The 24,648-nt window shown below is 34.1% G+C and overlaps 1 protein-coding gene across 4 annotated transcripts in view; it reads right to left on the bottom strand.

The window, feature by feature from the left end:
- Positions 1–24,417, bottom strand: part of LOC100371412 (RNA binding protein fox-1 homolog 3-like) — an 88,922-nt gene extending 64,505 nt beyond the window's left edge. For all 4 annotated transcript variants that reach the window (XR_014930074.1, XM_085502187.1, XM_006816928.3 and 1 more), the window contains exon 1: positions 23,962–24,417. Coding sequence is in view for 3 of the 4 variants with exons in the window: in XM_085502187.1 (XP_085358313.1) it covers positions 23,962–24,150 (189 nt within the window). In the remaining variant the exon portion in view is untranslated. The remainder of the gene's footprint in view (positions 1–23,961) is intronic.
- Between the last annotated feature and the right edge of the window lie 231 nt (positions 24,418–24,648).

The raw sequence follows: 24,648 nt of genomic DNA, 5'->3' as shown, positions 1-24,648 counted from the left end.
GTTTGAAAGGTTGACATGCCTACTTTTTTCCCCAGACAATGTATTAAATTAATTAGCAATTATATATATATATATATATATATATATATATGGAAGTATCAGTGATTGACCCGATTTGGGGTTAGTTTGTGATAAAATAGTAAATTTTCAACTCCCAGCATTTTCTTATTTATTAAGGCACAAAATAGTAATTAAGTGAATAGATACACAGTATATACAAAAAAATTTGCACAAGATATTTTTGTAGTTATATTTATCATGGCAATTGTTATGCATGCAATCAATGACCTCCCAACTTATCTTCATTATTTAAATTATATACCTTAACAAATTTGAAAAAAAAAATTATTTTGCTACAACAATCTCAGAGGTAGTGATAATAACAATTTTTTAGGCATAGGATGTGAACAACTGTGCAGTTCGGACTGCAACAAAAAAATGTATAGAAATAAAAATAAATAAATTTAAAAAAAAAAAATTATGCATTACTCTCTTGTTTTATTAAATTGCTGACATAGATGTGAATAATATATGCAAATATTAAAAGAAAAATAAGAATTGATATGGTAAACATCCCACATGATATTTTTTTAGAGCTGACACCAGAGGGCGACCTACATGCTACAGAAATTATTTTGCTTCAATCCAGAGGCTTTGCTGTTTGGTTTGCAAATGAGAGCAGTATGCCACAATGGTGCATGAAACATTAACACGAACACAGGTACTAAATATAACTTCAAAAAAAAAAACTAAGAATATCATAGTTTTATAATAAATGCAGGCACTGTAAATTACCAAGACTTTGTTGTCGCCATTTTGAAACTGACGCAGTTTCATAGAAACATATTCATCTACCATGCATATTTAACATAATACGAGGGTTTTACGCTAATCTCAGTGGGATTCTCTGCGTAGGTTGTGCTTACATAAAACTGCTGGTAGAACCACTCAATTGCATTTCTGTGGAAGGCCGGGGAGGGGGGGGGGTGTTGCTTCTGGTTGTGTAAACGTGGCATCAACAACCAAGCTCTGAAATGCAGAAATTTGTTTTCTAAACTTTAATATTAATTTTTTTTTATTTTGGATTAAAATTCAACCTACGAGTTAAGAAACATTTATACAACAGTGATGGTTAAGCCAAATAATTTCAGTTGAATACATGTCATCAGAACATAGCATACAAGAAGCTTTCTGATATTGCTCAGCAGCAAGGTGTTTAGTCTGGGCAGCCAATCAGAAATCAATCCTGTAACTGCTCAAAAAATTTAACAATTAGAAAAAATAATTAATCACCATAGCGTGAATAAGATAAACATTTGCCGTTCTTGTAAGTATGACTGGTTGGTATCATTAGCTCACCGATACCTTTACAAGTATTTTAATTACTCTAATTTTAGTTTAGTGATGAAAGAACAGATCTAATATTAGAGCGGCAATGTAGCAAGGTCAGGGAAGGCACTATAATGTATTCATGTGCAGCAAATCCACCTGACATTTACAGAATACAGCTCTATCCAGAGTGCCTACCGCTGTTAACTCATATTATTTAAATACATGGACTACTCAACACTGTTTTCATCAGTGAGCAACAGATATCATCGCATCTTAAGGGCAGCCATTGTTATGCGAACACATATAGTAGTTAAATTTTCAAACATGGACAACGGGGAGGGAGGGGGGGACATAGATATCCCTAGGGGGATAGCAAGGAAACAGGGGAGTTGAGTACTTGGAATAGTGTTAGCCTACAATTCCTCGTTTTTATCCCTCAATATTATAGAAGAACCTTTTTTTTTTACATGCAACAAATTTGTAATACACACAATAAATTGTCAATTTTCAGCATTTTCTTTTTTGGAGCACGCTGCATGAAAATGCATGGAATCCCAGAAAAACACAGAAATATACAGATCAATTGGACTAAACTTTACAGACAGTGTAACTATCCAATCAAATATTTCACAAGTACAGAAAGAAGGTTTTTCTAGATCAATTCAACTATTCCTTACATGACAGGGTAACTGTCCTATCACCTATTTGACCCCCTAGACAGATGTAAATGAACACAAAACACTGCAATGCAGAACGAGACTTGTATGCTAAATTTATATTCTTCATTTTATTTGCATTTCTACTCATAAATGCGAAAATTAGCAGGAAAAGTACATTAATTAAAGAAATCATTTTTCATCAAAATCAACACAATTTTGGGTTATGGGTTTCATCAAAATCTGTTGAGTGTCTGTGGAAAAACCTGGATAATCTTCATGCACATCAGGTACTTATTATGCATGGATTTCAACAACAAAATAATCAGGGTAACTGCAAAGACTTCTACTGTGTGCTTCACACATGGGAATAACAAATTTTAGTTACTAGAAAAAACACGATATATAGCGCCTTAAAAAATATGCCAGGACAAATGAAATAAATGAAAAAATGAAAGGGCGGGCAGAGATATGTTGAAATATAGCCTACTAAGCGAGGTACTAAAAGTGTCTCCAATTTATAAATAATTTAGGTCAGACCTCTCAAAACAACAGCAGACAGCAATGTTTCATGTAATTTTTTAAGGATAAATGTTGAGTGACAGATATTAAATGTAATGCACGTCACCACAATATCTGCTCTTGACCTCTATTCACAAACATGTCAGTTTTTAAACTGTAACACTGTTCAGACATAAATTTTACTTGATTATGCTTTCACTTAGGTGTAAAGAATGAACACTCAACAGTAATTAAGAACTACATCATCAGCAGACCCAAAGACATTCAACAAAACTGATTCTGATTGGTTCCCTCCTAAGGTACATTGTAAGAAGATACTGTAGAATACTTTATTTTCGCTATTTTCGCTGATGGGATGATTCCGTGAAAATAAAATCCAGCGAATATACTTTTTTTCCTATATTTCCCATTAAACTCATCAAAAATGAGTGAAAATAAATTCCATACAAAACGCCCCAAAAGCCTTTTCAGCGAAAATTAATTCCAGCGAAAATAAAGTATTCCACAGTAGTTAAAGTTTGTTTTAGCCAAACAGATTAGAGCTCCTATCCTTGATTGATATGGGAGATTCTCTTGGAAGATCAGAGACATCAAATGATGACGAGTTTTCTTGTAAGCTTTTTCAGGGTTCATAAGTTATTTAAACGGGATCATAAAACTTAATCCGTTTCCTACAGCGACTGTGGCATAGTGGTGCCCACGGATGACCATGGAAGACAAACATAGAATTAACTGCATTTAACTTGGACACAATAATATTACCTCGCCAACATTTTGCATATTTTGGAGTATTTCCGGTTAATTATTTGTCAATTTTGGACTTAACAAAAATACTGTAATGCTTTTATTTGTGTGAGACAATTTTTTTTTTTCAACTTTGGGGATGAGTGAAAATCACAAAATTTTAAAGGAGTGAAAATTGTTGTATTGTGGTGCGTAATTTTGTTTTCACGAATGCCAATAAATCTTGAAATCACGAACATTCCTGGCAGTAAAAATAGACTGTCTACAGTAGGTTCCATTGGCTATAAGTCTGAATCAGAATTTTAAGAGTAAACATTTTGTGAAAGGTGAAAAACATTGACTCGCATTAAAAGTTTCAAAGACATTGATTGGTCTGGACATTTTTTCACTGACATTTTTATTTGTTACCAAATAAATACATGCAGCTTTATATCAAATGGCTTAAAAAAGAAGCACATAAAAATAGTCAGAGAAAGTTAAATGCATGTTTTGTTTGCAATTGACCTGGCTATAGAGAAAAAAATAATATTTGTTTATTTTTTACACCAAAATAGCAAAATCTGAAAGGAATTCAATGACAATACTAATGACTAACACAGTGCATGTAAAGCAGGTAAATATATATTTTTTTATAATGTAAAAAAAAAAATTTCTATTTTGTTATTAATTTCTGTAATGTTTCAGCATAAAAAACACCATAGACAAGAAAGATCTTCACAAAAAATAGACAATACAAAATATCATGCAGAGTTCTACCACAGACCCACTGCATTTTTATTTTCTTGTTTAAAAATAGCATGCTGTAAACGTACACAAGGGAAAGCTTTTTTCATTTGCTTGCCTGGTATGCAAAAATGTCCTCCATTTTGAAAGAGAAAATTTCAAAAAAAAATTTTTTTTAATAGTCATTGAAAGTGCAACATCAGCAAAGATATATCAATCTGGATTTCTTTTAGTAAATGTTACAACAAATCAGTCAAGAAAAATTGTAAAGCGATAGAAAAAGTTCTCAACTTTAAAATACAAGGCATGCACTAACATCCTTTGGGCAATCTGGGTCCGGCTGTGCTTTCACACAGACTCCAGCTATATAGTATATTTCCTCAATGTGCCATAAAAACGAAATACTCCTGACAGACATAAAACATACTGCGCTTCCAATTTTGTGGTTGCTATGGAAGAAAAAAAAACGTCGCTCTGCATCATTAAACCAACTACAACAGGGAAAATCAAGAAAAATAGGACAAGCATATAATTACGATAGAATTACTGTCCATAAAACGGATGAATCTGAAGATGACTTTTCTTTCATTTCCTAGATCAAGTTACGAGTGGGGATGTATTGATCTCATCTCAATCATTTCTGAAAACCCATTTCTACTTATGAGATGATGGAGGTCATGCCATTAGAGATATTTACGCATAACTCCAAGTAATTTAAAGGAAAAAAAATGAAACCAAAAACTAGGTTTCATAGGAAGTCACTTAGCAGCAGGTATTTAATTTTAGAAAAGTAATTTCTCACATATCAAATTTGCCAAAATTAACTGAAATTCTAAAATGAAAGTCTGTGCGATTATGTAACACTACAAGAAACACTAGAATTTAAAAACAAGAAATGTTGGTCAGAACAAAAAAATAAAACACAAAAGAGCTGAAAATATTAGCTTCTACAAATATGCTGTATATCACAATACGATTATTCATGAAATTTTTGCCTCAGGGAAAATTGTAGATGTGAATATTTCTCCACTGTCTTGAAAAAAGGATAGTGACAGCAACATCCCCAAAGTTTGGAACTTGTGTCCCCAATTAGATATGTCAAACAATTTCTTCCAACAAAACGTTAATGGTTTACAGAATGAAAAGTTCAATTTGCAATCTAAAACTGAAAAATTTTGAGGAAACTAGAAAAACAGATACCCACAAATTATACCTTCCACTCATATACTGATCATACTAAGAGAAGATTAAAACGAAAAACATACTTGAACATTATCAGAAGTACAAAGAATACGTATCTTATCTTCGTATACACATGATACGTAAAATAAACAAGGGGCACATTTTAAATTCTGTTATGAAAATCCAAAATAACTACTTGTAAGTTTTTTGCATTGCTAAATGTGGTTTGTTTGTTTTGGTGTAAGTTTGAGGAGTTTGAACTATGGAGAGTATTGGACAAAAGAAGCAGTTAAAAGTCATGAATTACTACTGTGGGGGCAAGTGTCATTTATTTACAAGGTGTATTGCATAGAAGTATATCCCTAAGGAGGAAAGTTGAAAGTATACTGTATGTGACACCTGAACTCCAAGGTCAGTGTCAAACTTTCAAGTGTGAAAAATTATAAAAACTTAGATCTAATGTTTTTAATCAACAATGATATGACTTGTCAGCTGCGCATACGTCAGATGGCCATACCATGTCATTGTTCACAAACAAGCGTCTACCCATGAGCCTTTGCATTTTTAGCGTGTGTTGTTATCCTCGCTTGGGACTCAATTCCCACGCGTACACAGGTGATGACCATCCCGCTTTGATATAAATATGCTGATCCATTATAAACTGGTAAATCTTTCATAAATCTATGAATATTCGCAATAAAAATTGCATAATTTGAGTAGGTTCACAAGCCACTAAGAAATGAACACAATGTGAGATATTACTATGACAACTTATCACTGTAAATGCATTAATTATTAACTGGGTTTTAATTTTGCTATTTTCGCTGATAAGTAAAATTGGCTAAATTAAATCTACGTGAACATGTAAAACAACAATAAAACTCATTGTTTCCTTGACAAATTCGTGAAATATAAACGCAGTGAATATGCTCAAAACACCAAAATAGTGAAATTGAATGTCAGTGAAAATAAATGGTTTTACAGTATTTAAAAGAAGCATTCCACTTCATATATGCAAGCTGTTAGATTGTACCCTACAGGATTTTAGTTTAGTTTACTTTAATATAATGTAGACTGATATCTAGTTTAAAAACATTTCATTTGTCATTATTGTTGTTATTTAGATTGTGTGCTAAGTCAATATTTTTTTGAATTTTACTTAACTGTATTTATTTTGTTCAAAACGTGATTAAATATACATTAGTCTTTTATCGGGCGGTATCTTGTTCAGACTCAAAGTAACAATAAGTTATTTGCCGTCATAGTTCATCAAGAAAACAAGTATGAGGAGAAGACAGCGACAAATTCAACGATTCAGCAGTGAAGTGGAAAATACAAGATACATGTAAACATTGACTATTCTATCAGGACATCCTGCCTGCATGTACTGTACCCTGGGTAACATTGAGAAATGAACAGATGAGTGCATGCACGCAACCAACCAACCTTGAAAACCACACATAAGAAATGCTTCACTGCTTCTATCTCAGTGTTATTTTCAATTTATGCGATAAACCGTAGTCACTGCCGTTCATTTGCATACATGTACGAATGCAAACACAATTTGCTTTCCGATAAGAATGGCAATAAGATACAGATAGAAATTGAGCTAAGCGTTTCCTAGACGACCAGACAGGGACAAAATGAAACATACATGCCCCCCAGTCATGTGCATTTATGAATACTTTTTTGACCTTATTTGGGTGCAGCGAATATTATAGTGTCAACCTAACTCTCAATGCAATGATGTTAACCTAGATAGTGGCTCCCCACCACCTTGTAGTAATTATTATGGCCTAGTGGAAAATAAGACTACTGTAAAATACTTTATTTTAGCTGGAATTATTTTTCGCTGAAAAGACTTTTTGGGTGTTTTGTATGGAATTTATTTTTACTGATTTTTGTGGAGTTGAATGTAAAATATAGCAAAAAGGATATATTCACTGGATTTCATTTTTACTGAATCACTCCTTCAGAGAAAATAGCGAAAATTAATTCCAAGCAAAAATAAAGTATTTTACAGTATTTATGGGAGAGATTGTATAGGAGGTATTGTACTGGGCTTCATTATTTTCTGGGTTTTAGCTTACTTTGCAGATAGCTAAATATACAATCTCAGAATACTATATCCAGAGTCGATAAAAGCTCAACCCCAGAATGTATTGTTACTGTAATATACCATTTACTACATACATAATCTATGAACAAACCAGTGAATCCAGAGATTATCCCTGCAACATGGTAAAATTAAACCTACAGTCTAGAAAGGGATGCACCCAAACTTTAAGGAAAGCATTGTGCAGTTTGCAACTCATGATTTAACTGCTATCAAGCATTACCAAGCATTACCCCCCTGTCAAAGAGTGTGCTATTGTACTATGAACCAACAAAATAGGTCATTGTAGCTGGAATGCGAACATCACTATTTACTCACAATGAAACTCGTCTCAGCTGATTGCAGAAGGCACGGTACTAAATCAAAATCTGCTGACCAAGCAAAGAAACAGTTGGAAATTACGCAATTCTTGACGTCTTGATAGTAACATTGGTGTGATTACGTCAACATTTTCAAATGGCGAGTCTTGCTAAGAAGAATTGACGGTTAAATGTATTCTGTAGAACTTTATTTCAAATAAGACTAATAATGGAGGTTTGAGAAGCAGAATTTGGCGATAATACAATCTTTCGTGTGAGTTAACACTGAAATAACATGTAAAACTAGTGCTATCAACAAGGTAACGTCACAGTGCAATTGTACAATATCTGCAATTTACTTTCACAATTTTACAGGAAATATTACATCGCATATCCTGAAATCTACAGACTGAGTGAAAGCCATCACGGAAAGTAGAAATTGACCGCGAGAGACTGATGAATGAGAAAGCAAAGATATAACACATGAGTCGATCAGCAGCTGAATTATCGCAGAGCTAAAATAAGAGAGGTTGATGTATGGATAGTGACAGTATCAAGTGGGGAGAAAATGTCCTTTAATTAGAACACCAATAGAGAACTGAAATGAGGGGAAAATGATATTAACATTCAATAGTAGCAAGCGATTAAAATAAACATGATCAAATGAGAGAGAAACTAAATCGGCCCGGTACAAGTGGAACATTTATATGATGTGGAGTTTTCACGCATTCAGAGATGACGGGCACGAGTAGCGTTTGTTTGAGAGGGAAAATGAGCAATTTAGAGATCCATAAAGGAAAGTTTCAAATAATAGTTTATGCGTTTATTTACGGCAAATGAGTACGTTGATACGAAAAACAACTACGCTATCCATGACATTCTATGCATTGATGAGGTAGTTGTCAAGACATTAGATCATTTAGGATACAACCATTATCATTATATGTATGATGTTTTCAATGCCAATGACGAGAATATTTCATCGTTTGTTAGATACTAGACATACCACTCGGATAAACGACTAAAGAAAACCAGTTAAATATTCACTGTTAGGAAATCGTGCAAATGTCACTTTAACACATTATTTAGTAAAAGTCTCTATGGTTTGTCGAAATAAAAAAAAAACACGAAAAAAAAAAGAAGGCATCAGCAGAATTATGTTAACGTATTTGCTCTATTACGGTAGAAGCGTAGGCACTGATGTAAATGGGTGACGTGTTTCTATGGTAAAAATGAGTTGTACTGAATTAATCTCATATAATAATACAATAAATGCAATTTCTGGTTTAAGTGTGCCTCCATTGGAAATGCACTTGTAATAGTTTTACCGTAATAGTAATGGCAATTATGATGCATCCATATGTAAATATATTACCTTATATATTCAGGCACAAAACTGAGGAAAACAGTGAAAAATGTCTATACGAAGCCATGACATTTGAAAATCTAACATGGCCACTAAACTCTCTTGGTATACCACTGTACCCACTAAATAAACTTATCATCATTTGAACACTGAACAACCTGTAAGCCATCTGTAATCGGGAGGAAAATGGAGATTTAATGTACAGTGATTTTCTCTACTTTTTATTGTCAGCCAGTGAAAGGTAGGCATTAAGGTGTTAACAACGCTATACCCCGATAATCTAATTGCTCTTGCAGATAATTGAATTTCGTTGAATATCCATTTTCGGGGTCAATCAAAAGTTTGGTTGGAGGGAAAGAGAACAGCAAATCTGCAATAGACAAGTTACTATGGAAACTTGCACGTTCTAGTGTAAAAATGAACGCCGGGAACTAGGGAAGCCAACGAGCAAATTGTGCTAGCTAGAAATCAACCCCTCCATTCTCGAATGGAACCCGACTGAGGGCGCTATTACTTGCAACTCGTCTATTGTATGGAGACACCCAGCTGAGCAACAAATTAGTAGGCACAGTGACTACTGGACATGATGAATGATTAAATTCCTATCGTTCAAAAATATTTTGAAACTGTCATCATTTTTGGTGATTTAATAAATGTTCTTATTAAATGTAAAGCGAACAAATTTTTAATTAATGCACCAAAATATTAGCTGCATAATTGAATCTGTCTTTCAAGAGTACTTGCCGGCATGTGACCTAGTAAATAGCGACAAATTTATCAAAATATATTTTTCAAAAATTGTCAGGTTTTTCAATCAGTATATTTTTTTTGAAGATATATTTTAAAAAGGTCCAAATGAATCCATGTTGATGTAGCATTTCATGAAAAATATGTATTTCTTCAGAATACCTTATGACAAATATCTTACCACAACATATGATTTTTTCCTGAATGTCTGTTTGAAAATTAGTTCCGTGACCATATATTTTGTGAATAACTGCATAAATTACAAGCACTGACATTACTCAGTCCCTGTTCAGTATGTGATGCTAAATTCCAACACTAGCAGTGATCCAGTAGTGTTGATGTACACTTAGCTAAATAGTGCTGTGACGCTATCAGTCGTTGCTGGTAATGTACTCTTATGGACTGAACATTTGGTTGAATCACTGGAAAATGTAATGTGCAACAAAAATCCTGTATTGTAGAATCATTGTAAGAAATCTAATTATTTTTTTTAATAGTAGTGAACTACCTTAAAGCCAGATTTGCAGTGAGAAAGATTCACAATTTTCTTTCGTATTTTTGAATCAACAGGATATGGCTAACAGATTCTGAAAAAATAGCCCAAATTACATAGCAGGTTATAAAAGTTTACAATGGAGGTGCAAGGGTTAAAAAGATCATTCACCTGACTTTTCTTAACGTCTGTTGTGAATCAATGGAAGGTCAATATTTCAAGCTGTTTTCAAATGATGAATATTTGATATAGTGCCCTCAATATCACCCGACTCACATCTGACTTTATTGATAAGTTTTCTAGACTTGATTTAAAGTGAATTTGAAAAAAAAATGTTACTGATAGATCGTTAAGTTCAGGTTTCAGATCAAGTTATTACTGTTCCCGTTCTTCGTTTCCAAATTCAAAATGGACGTTGCAAGACATTTGGTTATTTTGTGAAGCATAAAGGACTTTAGTTTTGAGTGCAAATTAAAAACTGTCATGACTGGCTGCATGCATTATTAATGAGCGATTTTGTGAGTGTTCTAAGGGAATAATGTGAATAATTAATGAAATTTTTGTACATAAATATCAAAAAAATTTAGATTCAGAAAACACAATTAGATGAAGCGCAGTATGACATAACCTGCCAGCTCTGACGTTGTGAAGTCTTTTACTGTTTTTATCCGTGTGACAATGTCATCATCGGTTGAGTGACTACAAAGTAACATGCAAACACAACCGACAGTTGGTATGCACCTTTTTTTCCTTTCTGTGGCACATCAGGTTAAACATGTGCCCAACAATAGAGAACAGAATTGTAGAACGCAAGGTTTTATGTGAACGAGTCCATCAAACCATACGTTGACTGCCATAGAATATCTTAACAATAAGAAACCAATTGCCCGTTTATATATTACACGTTAGCATAAGAAAAGGGAGGCCACAATGTTCGTGTATGTTTCCTGGTACCCAGAGACGACATCTACAAAAGGTGAAACAACTGGATGTAAGTTCGACAGATGATATTATTGTATAACAATGATCAGGAAAAAACTTCTCTCGGATGGACAACCCGGGTTTCAATTTATGCCATGTCTAACCGTAATTAAAGGGGAAAAAAAGTCCTCAAAATCAACATCCGTAAGAAGCGACCGACAGACTTTAAATTATGTAAATTTTTAATATACCATTATGATTTGTCACGCACACAATTTTGTCTATCGTAGTCACACAAGATATCAATGTAATATTCTCTCACAATCAAAATGTATTTGATAACAGATTCTAAATACTTAACAGATAATTCTGATATAACCATGGCAACAATATGTAACGAGTGAATACATGTACATATAATTGTAATTGTACACTGCTTAATTAATATTATACAGATATAATCAACTTGAAATTTCATGAAATTGACAAATTTGTGTGAAAATTTGTGTCCAAATTCCCTATTATAAAATCTAGTCACATTTGCCCCTGACCATTACTGGGATTCACATTAGGTATTGTACCACGCCTGATAAGACGCACACAAAGATAAAACACCTGGTGAATGGTGAATCGTGACTTCATCAAATGCACATTTACGACAGTTTCATGCTAAACAAACATCAGCATCATTTCCGACTGATTGTTTGTAATTATAAATGTAATTATTCCGTAATTACAATTTATAATGGATTTCGGCTTCCCATGCCTTGGTGCATTAAAGACAGGCTGTCTAGAAATTGAATTAAATTATACTGTACAACCTGTGTACATTTAATACCATATTGAAATTGTTTTTCATTTTTAAGCTACACATAATACTGTATTTTCTATATTAGTAGCACATCTACTAAATGTAAATAAGTACATGTATCTATGTTCAGAATAAGTAATATTTTAAAGACTTAGTATGCAACAAAAGTTATTTTGGGTTTATATGCACTTCTATTGCGCTTCTAATAGAACAAATACGGTAACTGATTTCACAGATTGGAATTTTTTTTATAATTTTTTTGATCATTAGAATATTTTGATTACCCAACAGATTTGCAATAAAAGTTGGAAACCAGTCCACCAGGATGTGAAGCTCAAAAATTAAATTTATGATAATCTCGGGAACAATTAACTGCATAAAGAACAGCTGATGACAGGTGAAGTAGTAGATTGGAATTGCAAAGAATATAATATGACACTGCTTTTCAACTGCACTTTGCATATGAAAAGCAAGAGTTGTTTAATTTCCTTGTTTTTTCGGAAAACGTAACAAAATGAAGGAAGGCAATCGAAATTAAAAACTTTCCAGAAGCAGCTGCCATGATTTGTGATTTTTTATTAAATCTTATTGCTCTTCCTGTCGCTGCTTTGCTTTGTGACCCTTGTTTGTAGACATGCTAGGGTCTGCATCTAGAAATAACTGTACACAAATATGCCATTTTTCATCAGTCACCAATGTTTGTTTGCCATGCATTATTAACTGGTTTTAGTGGATTTGATGTTGCATGGATATTGCCTGCCTAGTTTGTGAAAGAGACATTCAATGTTGAACTCTGCATATAAGGAGTAAAATTAGAATTCAGCTAATGACAAAGTCAAATACAATACTGAAGTAGATATATTGAATACATGTAATAATGCACATGTTTTCCTTTGAAGTTTTAGTTTTTTCTCTCCACCATCTTGGATTTTGTTATAGGATGTATCCCATGAGCATTTGAGGCTAAAGTTTCTGATTGTAAATCCTATTTTCATTATGTGTTAGTTAATTTATTTTAATAAACAGGAAATATAAAAAAAAGAACAATTACATTTTTCCACCTGTCACTTTTTTTTTTTCAAAGGTCACTTTGGACACTGGTTGTGATCTATAGAGAGAGCCCAGCCACCAACACTGTGTATTCATAACAAAACAACCCTGCCTCCCCAAGCATGGGCATAATGCTCTCAATAATAACAGCAAATAATTTCAAAGAGATTCGATCCTTTTCCTAGGGGAGGTAAATGAGAAAGCTGCGGGATATGATGTCTATTTGGTTCAATATCACCCACGCATCCAAAAAAAAAAATCTATGTTGTGAATCCAAAGAAGCCATAGAAAATTATGGGCATGCTTGTTTAAAGATTATTTTTGTTTGGTTTTTTGTTCACGAGAAAATATAATGAAGCATATGAAACACAATATATACAAGTCCATCAGAATATTGAGTACGTCACGGTCTAAAGATACTAAAAAAAAAACACACTAATATAGCACAATATTTAAATTACTACGACCTTTTACAGAATTTATCAACCGCTTACTTGGATTATTTTTTATCTCCTGTTCATGTTTTTTTTTTTACTGGTACGATATAGGCATAAATAGAACACTGCACGAAGCCACAACATGACTCAACAAAACAATACAACATACACTATGACGCATTCTTTTTTTCTTTCTTTTTTAAAGTAAAAAATATTTATAGAAATTGAGAAAATTCAATTCATTCTACATCTATTTATTTACTAACTTTAAACAATAGAATTCCTCATTGTTGCAAAACGCATGTTCGAATTTCATGTCTAAAACACATTGTGTATTTATATGTTGCGTATGCTAGATATTGATTCTGATTTAGTGATAACTGAATAAAATTTGCAATAGATTTTATACAGACACTAAAAAAGCAAATACCAGTCTGAAACTGGTATTGCTGTTTTTGAATGACAGGGTCAGTCACCTACATGTACAGTGAAAGTGAGTATGACAATCAAACCAAATGATATCACCATTAAATACTGAGATAGAGTATATACAGACACAGCATGAAATTTAAGTATAGTACAAATATCAATAAATCTAAAAAAAATAGGGTTAGGGAAGTGAAAGGTCAGAGTAAGCCTACCCTTTCACTTGTCTCTATTTCTCTGGATTCCCTTACCTGAACCGGCAGGAAGTGATTACATCACCTTATCAGAATAATCTAAATTTTCTGCGCTTGATCAATTTATAAAAGTCACAGGTGGGGTTATCTTGCTGACCCGCACAAAGTTACACATTCTGTGAAGGAATACAATTGTAAAAGCAGAATAGATTTGAATCCTTGTTTTGGCAGTCTACAAAGACGTCACAGTTTACATCAGTGACACATCATGGAGTAAGCAAGCAGGCTTCTGTGGTTATTTTTCCACGAAAATTAGGTTTATTATTACAAATTACATACAGGCTAAAAGCCATCCCAAACCCAACAAATTACAGAAAAAAAACCCAGATACAGTTACACAGCAAATATTACAGCGTATGTGACCAATTAAAACAAAAACCAAGTCATGCATATACGCCTTACAGCTAAAATTCACAAAAAATACATCAGATGGCTAAAAAAAAAAATTATTGTAATTATCCAATATTAGAACAAGCGAAAGGAGCCTGCTCCCAGCTATGTACAAACACAGATGAGGACACTGCATCTAAATTACGACTACGTCCTATTAAGATGAAAATATATAGACCTATTAAGCCAGAGTCAACACTGTCACGACAGAAACATCAAATTTCCAAATGCTATAAATAATAGTGCATCCACAACATTGAGCTTTCTACAACTAAAAAACAGATTGTTGGTAATTATTAACAAGGTTTTTTTTTTTATATACAATGTACATGTATAAGGGTGATTTACCTTTCAGGTTGGGTATCCAAGGAACAACAGGGCATTATTCTTTATTACTTTGCCGTGGAGATCATTATCACCTAGAATAACGCCTCATGGGCAACACATTCGATTTGCAAAATACATACATATGATGAATTTTTACAACGTTTCTAGCTTATATGTCGTAATGACGCAACTCAGAATAAGTAGTGTATAAAATTTATACATATAGAAATTGGAGTTGACCAGGAATTAACGATGATATTATCATTACCATGTTTCCTGCATCAGGAGCAATACCGGTAGAAGCAATTAAATGTACATTTATAGAAATACAAAGCTACAACTAATTTTAGGATATGCTGAAATACTATTTATGCGAGTTTGGGCACCCAACTTGTCACTGAGTACTGTAAAATCTGTATTAGAAACCACGGCTTCTATTAAAATGGTACAATGCAACAGAGGGGATGCGGCTTCTATTAGAGCATCTACACATATGAGAAATGGGGAATTTTTGGTTCTTAATTATTCAAAAAGAATGGGTGCGACTTCTATTAAGGATGCGGCTTCTAATACAGATTTTACGGTACTGATTAGAACTTCTTAGTTCTATGGGAGTTTAGTAAAAAAAACATATGATTGAATCTAGTAATTCAACGTTGCAAAGCATGTATGTTTTGAAATATTAATTAATCTATGAGAAAATTAGTAATTTGCAGTTTGTCATTTAGAATTCAGTACCATAGTTATTCCAAGTCTAATGGTAAAACAAGGTAATGAAGTCGTTGTAATTATAATTTTATCAGTTTTCAGTCTCATTACCACGGTTGCTTGATTTATCCATGCACGTCATAACAATCACGTAGCGACAACACACGGTAAATTCTGGAATAGTTTGAAATTCCAGTCTGGATTGACATTTATTCAAGCTGTGCCAATACTAGACCCAAAATACAAGGAAAACTGTCTAAACTGAGCACCAAATGAGACTGTAAATTTAAGAAAACTGACTGAAAAAAGTATGTGATTTAGATCTAAACTTCGCAGCTGTATACCATGTGCTAAAATAATACATGAACGTATCATACTTTGTATTCATCGCATCTGAAACAGGACATATATTTTAACCAGTTTGCACATCAATAATTTGCTTGGACCAAATAATTTTATTTCAATTACAGGTCTGAAAGATTACTAAAGTTCAAACTTAACAGTACATCTAAAACAATGAAGGTTGAATTTTTCTAGTTCCGTTTGAATAACCACCTTAAAAATATATTCCAGACTCCAGCTGTTGACGCAACTATATAGTTCTTATCGTATACGAGGATGATCATTCAGACTGCGTGACAAGCAATTTTATCATTACTCGGCGGCGTACTGCACCAACAACCATTATCAGCCCAGGAAACATTCAATACGGAACATCCGTAAAGAGATGCTGATAGCTTTATCTCTAATCTTAGTAACATTGTTCACTAAAAATAGTGGGGCTTGTTCAATTTTTCAAATATGCTTTATCTTGAATGATGTACCTCAGAGCAAATGAAATTTACAATGCAGAGAGAGAACACCGACATTAATTAAACAAAATGTGAATAACCTCAACAAAAAAAATAGGGGATATCCAAGCTTGTTTCTATGGAAACAAAGACATGGCGATTTCTCTATTGTGTCTTGGTGGCCTGGGTATTGAATTGAAAATTGGCCAATACGAAAACCGAAACCATAATGTATTTAACAGAAACTGAAATAATGAAAACATGAATGGGATGGAAAATATCTTCAACATCATCAACTGTTTAGAATGAGGTCAAATATACAAACAAATTCCCCAGGAGAATTTGCTTAACAAATAAACATTGAAATGTAAATGGCAATATAATGAAAGGGGATGCAAATGTGTGTGTGGATGGGAGGGGCACGATGAATTGCAGAGGGTCATCCCATTCACTGACCTCAATTCATATACCCGGTGAGCTGATAGACATTGGAGTGCAGTGCGTGTGGGGTGCAGGTCATTCATATTACAATCGATCAAAGCATTCAGGCATGAAAGGTAATGGCATCACACTGAGCAACTCCATACGTATCACATATGAAAAAAAAAAAAAAATACAAATTAAACTGCTAACAGGAATTTAATAGAATCCCGGAACCAAAATTAGGTGCTTATTTAGGAATTAACAAATTGAAAACAGAACTCATCCTGCAAGGAAAAGATGAGTTGCCATGGCAACAATTCTGATAGATGAGGACACTGAAGTGGACTTCAGATTCTGGAGGAAATAAAGATGCAATGATGAATAAAAATATACATATATTATACAAATGTAAATACAAATCCCTGTTCGGTCAGCATGACTCAAAATCGCGCTAAGCACAAAATGTAATTAAATAAATCTAAAAAGCTTTCAAGTTTATTAAAAGAGGAGAATTCTCCAGACTTGCATCAGCTGCGGACACCGTTCACTTGTCTATTGGGGTAGCTTGCATGATCAGAAGATTGCAATTAATCACAAGAGCACAAACATGACAAGTCACATGACCATTCTGTTGGCAGACATGGCTTGAAATTATGACTTTATTCATAACACTATAAGATAGAGGGAAAACGGTACGACATCTGACATGTCCCCCGGCAACCCAGCATGGGAATGACACCATTTAAGTCAATTCTACTGCATTGGACAGCAATTTTGCTTTTAATAATTAAAAATAATTAATTTCACTTTAATTAGATGCTATAAACGACATGTATATAATTAAAAATGGCTACATTTTTTTTTTTAATTTAAGACTATTAATAGTGCTATTAAGCAATTGATGTTAATAGTACATATTTTAAATGCGTCAAAGCAAACATAAACAAGGTATGTTAAAAAATATGGTCTTCAGTTTTTCCCCTTTTCAAAAAATACTAAATAACATCCATATTAATAGATATGCCTTACAAAAATAGGTTTGAGTTTGGACGTAGGAACACACTCAGTTTACATCAATAGCAGGAAACACCTCTGGACAAGAACGTTGTATAAAATTTGCTCATTCACTAAAAGCTTTCCCATTGTCGCAGCAAGCTTCAGTGGTTTTCTAAGGCCCAGTACTCAAGTACAATCAAATGTATCCAGAAAGCTCCAAAACAGCATAAAATATTCATGCACATTCATGAAATCTACACAGAGTTGACAAATGCTACCAATATGGACATTCAGCGACTGTTTACTGCCATCACCTGTCTCTCCTATCAATCAATACATAACACTGTAACAGCAGACAGCTATCTCCCCTAAATTATTAAAATTGAAATTCCTTTACCACTGACCACCACAGATGAAACATTCCAGACAGCGAACGAGAAGTGGGACAGAGTACAGCTGGAACACACCAAAGATATTTCCTCAAATCAGCAGATTTAAAAAAAAAAAAAAAGTTTAAATTGTTGATCAAGACTACAGCCAATGGAGATTTATTTGAATTTGAACCATAATTAAAAAAAAAAATTATAAAAAAAATACACGGAAATGTAATGGTGAGAAAAATAATGGCAATGCAATGCCACAGTTCCTTTAACTGTAACAGAATTTAAAAGACAAATAAATAAAAATAAATATTTTTGATTCATCAGAAAAATTTGTTATTCGTGTATTTTGGACATGGATTGACATTAATAGTCATTAAGTACAAGTACATTGTCCCAAGATTAACGGCTATATAGTAAAAACAGCCTGTTAACTATCAGAATATCATCAGCAGATAGTATCATTGATACAACAAACCAACAAAGCCTAGAAAATCTTCATTTTTTGAGAGATAGCAGGGAAAAAGGAAATTCTGTTGAGGTGAAATTTTCAATGGGGTTTGAAATATTAGTAATCCCTGAGAACACCCAAAAATTACCAAACATTTCAGGAGCAATTCAACAATTTTAAGCGAATATTAAATATTGGTAAAGCAACTCGGCAACAAAAAGGTTAGAATATTGTAAGGATCAACACCAATTTAAAACCAACAATACCGAGAGAAAAAACACACACTTACATGAAAACGTTACTGAGGTAGGAGTAGCGAGCAAATGAATGACCAAGTCTGAACGTGTTCTAATATAGCTACACTCTTCATAAACATTGGCGAAATAAACCTTTTTTCTTTCTTTCTTTTGACGATTGCGTTTGGTATTATTCCCCCAAACACCCGAGGCACACGACCTCTTTGATTTTACCAACATAGTATGAATTGAAAGCACTGGACGCCTAGGTGATAGAGCTCCGTAACAATAGGAAAGGTAACAACAATAGAGTCCTGGACATGTTCTACGACTAAGTGCCACACAAAAGATACTCGTTATTTGTGCCGTGTAAATTCGGTGGTCTACCCAACTACTTTAAGATGAATAGCATTTTAATGGTTACTCTTAATTAAGCTATAATGAGGATGTCAATTTCACCTCCCACAACCTTACATAGTATTTCAGCCTAGAACACAGCCGTAAAAAACAACATAAAACGATGATAGACAGGTCTTACTGAACAACAACTACATAGATCCATCCGAGACTTACATTCCAATAAATAAATCAGTGCAAACCAAACATGGTTGTTGCTTGAATAATAGTCGTAATAGTCATTTATTCACGGCCAACAAAATGCAAATTATTTTAATTTTCAAAAAGCTTATAGACAAAACAAAAATATTATTAGCGACTGTACTATTTTTTCCAGGGCTTGGAGGTGAATTACTGATGTTCAGATATGGCTAGCATATACTAATGAATAATAATGTCTCCCAGTCAGTAGCCATATCACATCATCAAAATTTGTCAATATTTTATCCTAATTTCTGAGAATATCATGTTTTATTGAACATTTTTTAAGAGGCGAAAACTGTTTTATTCTACTTACATCCATCATAGAGAAGCAAAAAGCCTTGTACAATCCAATGTCAATTAAAAAAATTGGTAATTAAATTTAATAGTAAAAACATGAAATGAATAGATTAATAGAACTTTATTTTATTGTTTCCATAAAAACTAATTAATTAATATGGGCAATATCGTAAAGGAAAAAATATAACTAAAACAACCAGAGACAAAACATCAAAAATACTTGTTTTAACAAGAATTCATTATGATAGGGGAAAAAAACATTAATTTTTGCTGAACAGAATGAGATACTTTCATAAACATGTAAAGAGACTTGTTGGTAGCAGACAACTTAACAAAAACTGCCATTAAACCCGGAAATTAATAAAAAACATGCATATATTTTATTTTATTCAGAGGTATTCAAGCATCAATACAAACAATGCTTTAATAAAATGAAACTGAAAATTACACAGGAAACAGAGGGGAACTCCTAAAACTGGACTGGAAATTTCAATAATAAATTTATCCGATCTGCCAGAACATGACTTTTTTTCGCACGATGCTAGTAAAGTCATTCATTTCTTTATAAATAAGTTCTATTTTATTCTTTACACAAACGCACTTACGTATGTCGTGTTTTCCAGTCCACCACAAAAATTAAATATTAATTAAAGATTTATTGAAGTTTTTTTTTTTTTAATGAGAACGAGGATAAGTACATGAACACAAAATATTGAGACCACAATACATAGCACATCGCTGTTCAACATACGTCGGAATTCATTGATAACAATAATGTGGTACACCTGTGACCCAGCAGCAGCCTGCGCGCGACATAATCAAGAATTTATTTAATGTTATTACTAATATAAAGGACGTGTATTAGGTGTAATTGAGCAGAATGAAACTTCACTAACAAAACAAACTTTACAGTCTTTAGAGAGGGGATATCCCCCGATATGACAGCTACCCATTCACACCCTAACCTGCGAAATAACCGACTGTTTTAATGGAGTTTATTTCTTTTTCATGCCCAGCAACGAGATAACAATGGTTGGTACTGTTGACTACCCCAGTGCAAGAAACAATCGATAGCCGAAACCATACTGGCATGTTACAATTGTAACAGTCTATATACATGGTTATGTTCAAGTTTGAGGAGCTGTAAGTTGTTTAAAATAAATATAGCGTAAACCAGCTTGGAATGTATTCTGAAAGGTCACAGCCCCCGACCCCCATATCTTATCACGATCAAAGACAACACTGTCGCACAATAATACAACAAACTAAAGCTACATATCTATGACAATAGTGACAAAATAAATGTTCCCACCAAATTTAAGACATAACAATAACCATCTGGCGAATTGGAATTGCTCACATTTGTCGTTTATTGTGGGATATGAGGGTAAGGGGGACTCAGCCCCCCTTCTAAGTAAAACTTATGAGGGCTATAAATTTGATTAACAATAACAGTTTATTTATAGTAAGCCAGACTTAAAAAGATAGGGGTATGGTTTCTATATACAACCTCCTTACTGGAAGTCATTTCAGAAATTCAAAATGGCTGCCAGTGAGTTGACTGGGCAGTATTCTGGTTTTTTTTATAAAACCATCCAGCCTGAGATGGTTTCGATACAAATACTCATGTCTGTTTATAAATCTAACTGTTTCATTGTCAACTGATGTGTAACAAAATGACCTTTGATTGCCTTCTAAAATAAAAATACAGAGCCATTGTATAACGTCTGGACGGCTATCCCTTAGCTGATCATTGTCATGTTCCACTCAACGCTGAATAACACACAATGGGAATCCAAGGTGTTACTACTGACTCAGAAATTACCAGCCAAGAATATTGAGACATCTTAAGCTCAGGAAATAACTGACCTTGAAAGAGATTGGAAATAAAGCCAGCCCTGCAGACTGAAAACAAATTTTTTTTTTTTTTTTTTCAGTCATAAAATATAAATGTACATGTATACTGCTGAAATATGACATGGTCAGATTCTACTCAGCTGCCATATTGTATATGTTGCGACCTTACTTGTAATTCACTACAGTAAACATTCATACTAGCCCTTATTATTTCTTTTACTTTCAGCAGTGACTGAGTCTTGGGATACTTTCAAACAATAGAGCTTCTTTACTATGCCCTGGCATTCGATATATCTACTTCACATCGTCCTATATTTGCAAAGAAGACTTTATACAAATCACAGAGCAGCTAAGTACTACCGATAGTAGCCAGGGTCACATACATATGTGCAAAACTGAACATGGAATATGTAATTTGAGTTGGTGGGAGGGATATGGAGAACACATATACTGTGCTGGACACCCACCACTGCACTGTGTCAGCAGACAAATTATACGTTGACCCCTGCCATGTTTTTATCTGTGTAGGTGAACCTATATCAACATTAACACATTGTACAGATTCAAGTGTCTCGTTGTAAGGCTTGTTAATTTGAAAATGAGACCACTGTATATTAAGAAAGCACACACACACACTGCAGCGAGTCCTGGAATATAGTTGGGTGACCAATTTGCTTTTTTAAAAGACCAGTAGACCCCAGCCACGTGCAATACAACGTGAAATATGGCATCAGTTTGCGCAAAGAATAGAGTTAGGAATGTTTTTATTATGATAACTTTGTGGACAATGTATAGGTGGGAAGAAGTCACAGTAAAGCGTGTCAGGAGGGTGTACAGAGGACAGAAATCATAATCAAACCTATGTTTATGTGACAGACAGTACAATAGAAAGGGCAGAGACGAATAGATATAGGTACATCCACTACCACATTTTTGCTTGTCAAAATGTCATTGTTATGGTTGCCAAATAAAACATGGGGTCGTAAAAGATCACTCTATTATCAAGCTCTTGAAGTACTTGCCTGTTAGTGGTTGTTAAAAAAAAAATAAAGGCAAAGTACATGACTTCTTTTATCTCCACAATATCAACACTTTTTATAACAACCACACACTTCACTCACAGACTGACAGTTGGTTGAATCATGTGGTACTAGGTAAGCCCTAATATAAACAAATCTATCAAATACAGGCTTTCCTTGATATCAAGGAATACTTATTGTCCTTCTGAAACAAGACTTGTTTCTTTGTGACAGATAACAAAGTGCTGCAGCTAATAGCTTAAAATTGGTTTCACCTGCCATTCCAAGGAATTTAAAAGTTCAGTATCAAAAACGATAACACAACTGAGTGTTACTACTGAGTAGTGTCGTGGAGAATGGTTAGCTCTTCAGCTTACTAGTCACACTAGACATACACCCCTACCACATTTCTGGAATAAACCAAATTTACACTAGCTGGTATGATATAGGGGGAACCTTTGGAGTTAACCAATAGGGGTGGAGAGCACTGATTACAGAACAAAGACAGGTCTTGTATGGCACACATTTGACTACCCCCCCCCTCCAATACAAGACAAAGCCATCTGTGTGGGGTATTGTGTCAGCACTTTGACAAGCTAGGGTGAACTTTTCATTCACTTCCAACAAACCACTTTATTGACCTCTGCAAGACAGTATCGAACACGGAACTATTCATAGTCATTCAGCCATTTTACAAATGCCATTCAGATTCAGTACCTAACATATTGTGGGATTATTATTACTAGTAATGCAATATTGTACTTCCTCAAAAAATTTACATATGAATATATAACAACAATTATTTATATCTTCTTCTTTTTTACAATTTACAGAATAACCTCACAAAATATTAAAGTAAAATCAGTAAAATTGAATTGGATATACTCGTGTTGTTTAAAGTCACTCTTAGTAAAAAAAAATAACATCATGACGACTTCCTGTCTTGTCATACTGAACAGCAAGAACAGTATTATAATATGGCCATTGTTCTAGTTACCGTGCATATATCAGTGTTTCACAGTCATCGCACCGCAAACTGTGACAGACACCGACAAATATTCAGTGGCAATAAACTACGTATAATACTGAATCAGGTTATCACTCGTAAATACATTCGTCGTGTAAATATTTGCAGGGAAATCCACCATGCGATATCGAAAGTGTACTTCACATATGGATGTGCATCGCATCCCACATGTGTTGCCGTGGACATTTTTTTAAGCAGACCATTTGTCAGAAAAATAATCATAAATCATTCTCATCAAAATAGTAGGATATTGCCAAAACTGGTGTACTGCACGAGTAATCGAAAAGATATTACAAACGTTGCACGCGACAGATGGTTTGATCGCCGAACGTTTAGAGTTGCCCTATGTACGCTGGTTCGTTGTGGTTATGTGGACCTACCTTCGAATCTCCTTTCGTTTCCTCGCCCTTGTCTGGCTCATCTTGACCGTTCACGACGTTTTCCTTTGGATCGGTGGGTTCCGTTGTATTAGTTTCTCTCGCCTTGAGGGTAAGACAGTCCTGTTGTGTGTTCTTTTCGGTCAGGAAACTGATATCGAGTCCCGGTATCGTCACTTCTTTAGTCGCCATCTTCAACAACAACGGAGCTCGGACTCGGCAGTGTACAACAAAACAGATGTGAAATCACGCTCGCTCCACAGCTGTATTGATCGCGTTGTAAATACCGTATCGGTCCACCAGTTACCGCTTAATTCGGCGTACACTGTTGAGACACGATGTAAAATAAGTAAGCAAAATTGAAGAATATTCTATGAATGATAACTGTCCGTTTTTGATGATAGATTGCACTGTTCAATTTTCACACACACAAGCATTGAGCTCGATCTAACAATGAAAGCCCGGATGTGCATGTGTAGGTTTATTTTCATTACGCGCTTCGCGGATAACTGTGTGCGCCCGCACTCACCGGTATTAGGAAATCCTATCGTTTTGTCAGTCCTAAACGTTCTTTGTCAGCCAATTTCCTTTGTCTTTGCTCTCAGCTATTGCGCGTTTTACTATAACAGTTCAAATATTAACATCGTCGTGGTAGGAGATATTTGCTCATTTATCAGATATACTACGCGA

The sequence above is a fragment of the Saccoglossus kowalevskii genome, chromosome 8 (genome assembly GCF_978046115.1).
Source record: "Saccoglossus kowalevskii chromosome 8, keSacKowa6.1, whole genome shotgun sequence".
NCBI lineage: Eukaryota > Metazoa > Hemichordata > Enteropneusta > Harrimaniidae > Saccoglossus > Saccoglossus kowalevskii.
Note: the sequence above shows the minus strand (reverse complement) of the source record. Positions and strands in the feature narration are given on the sequence as shown.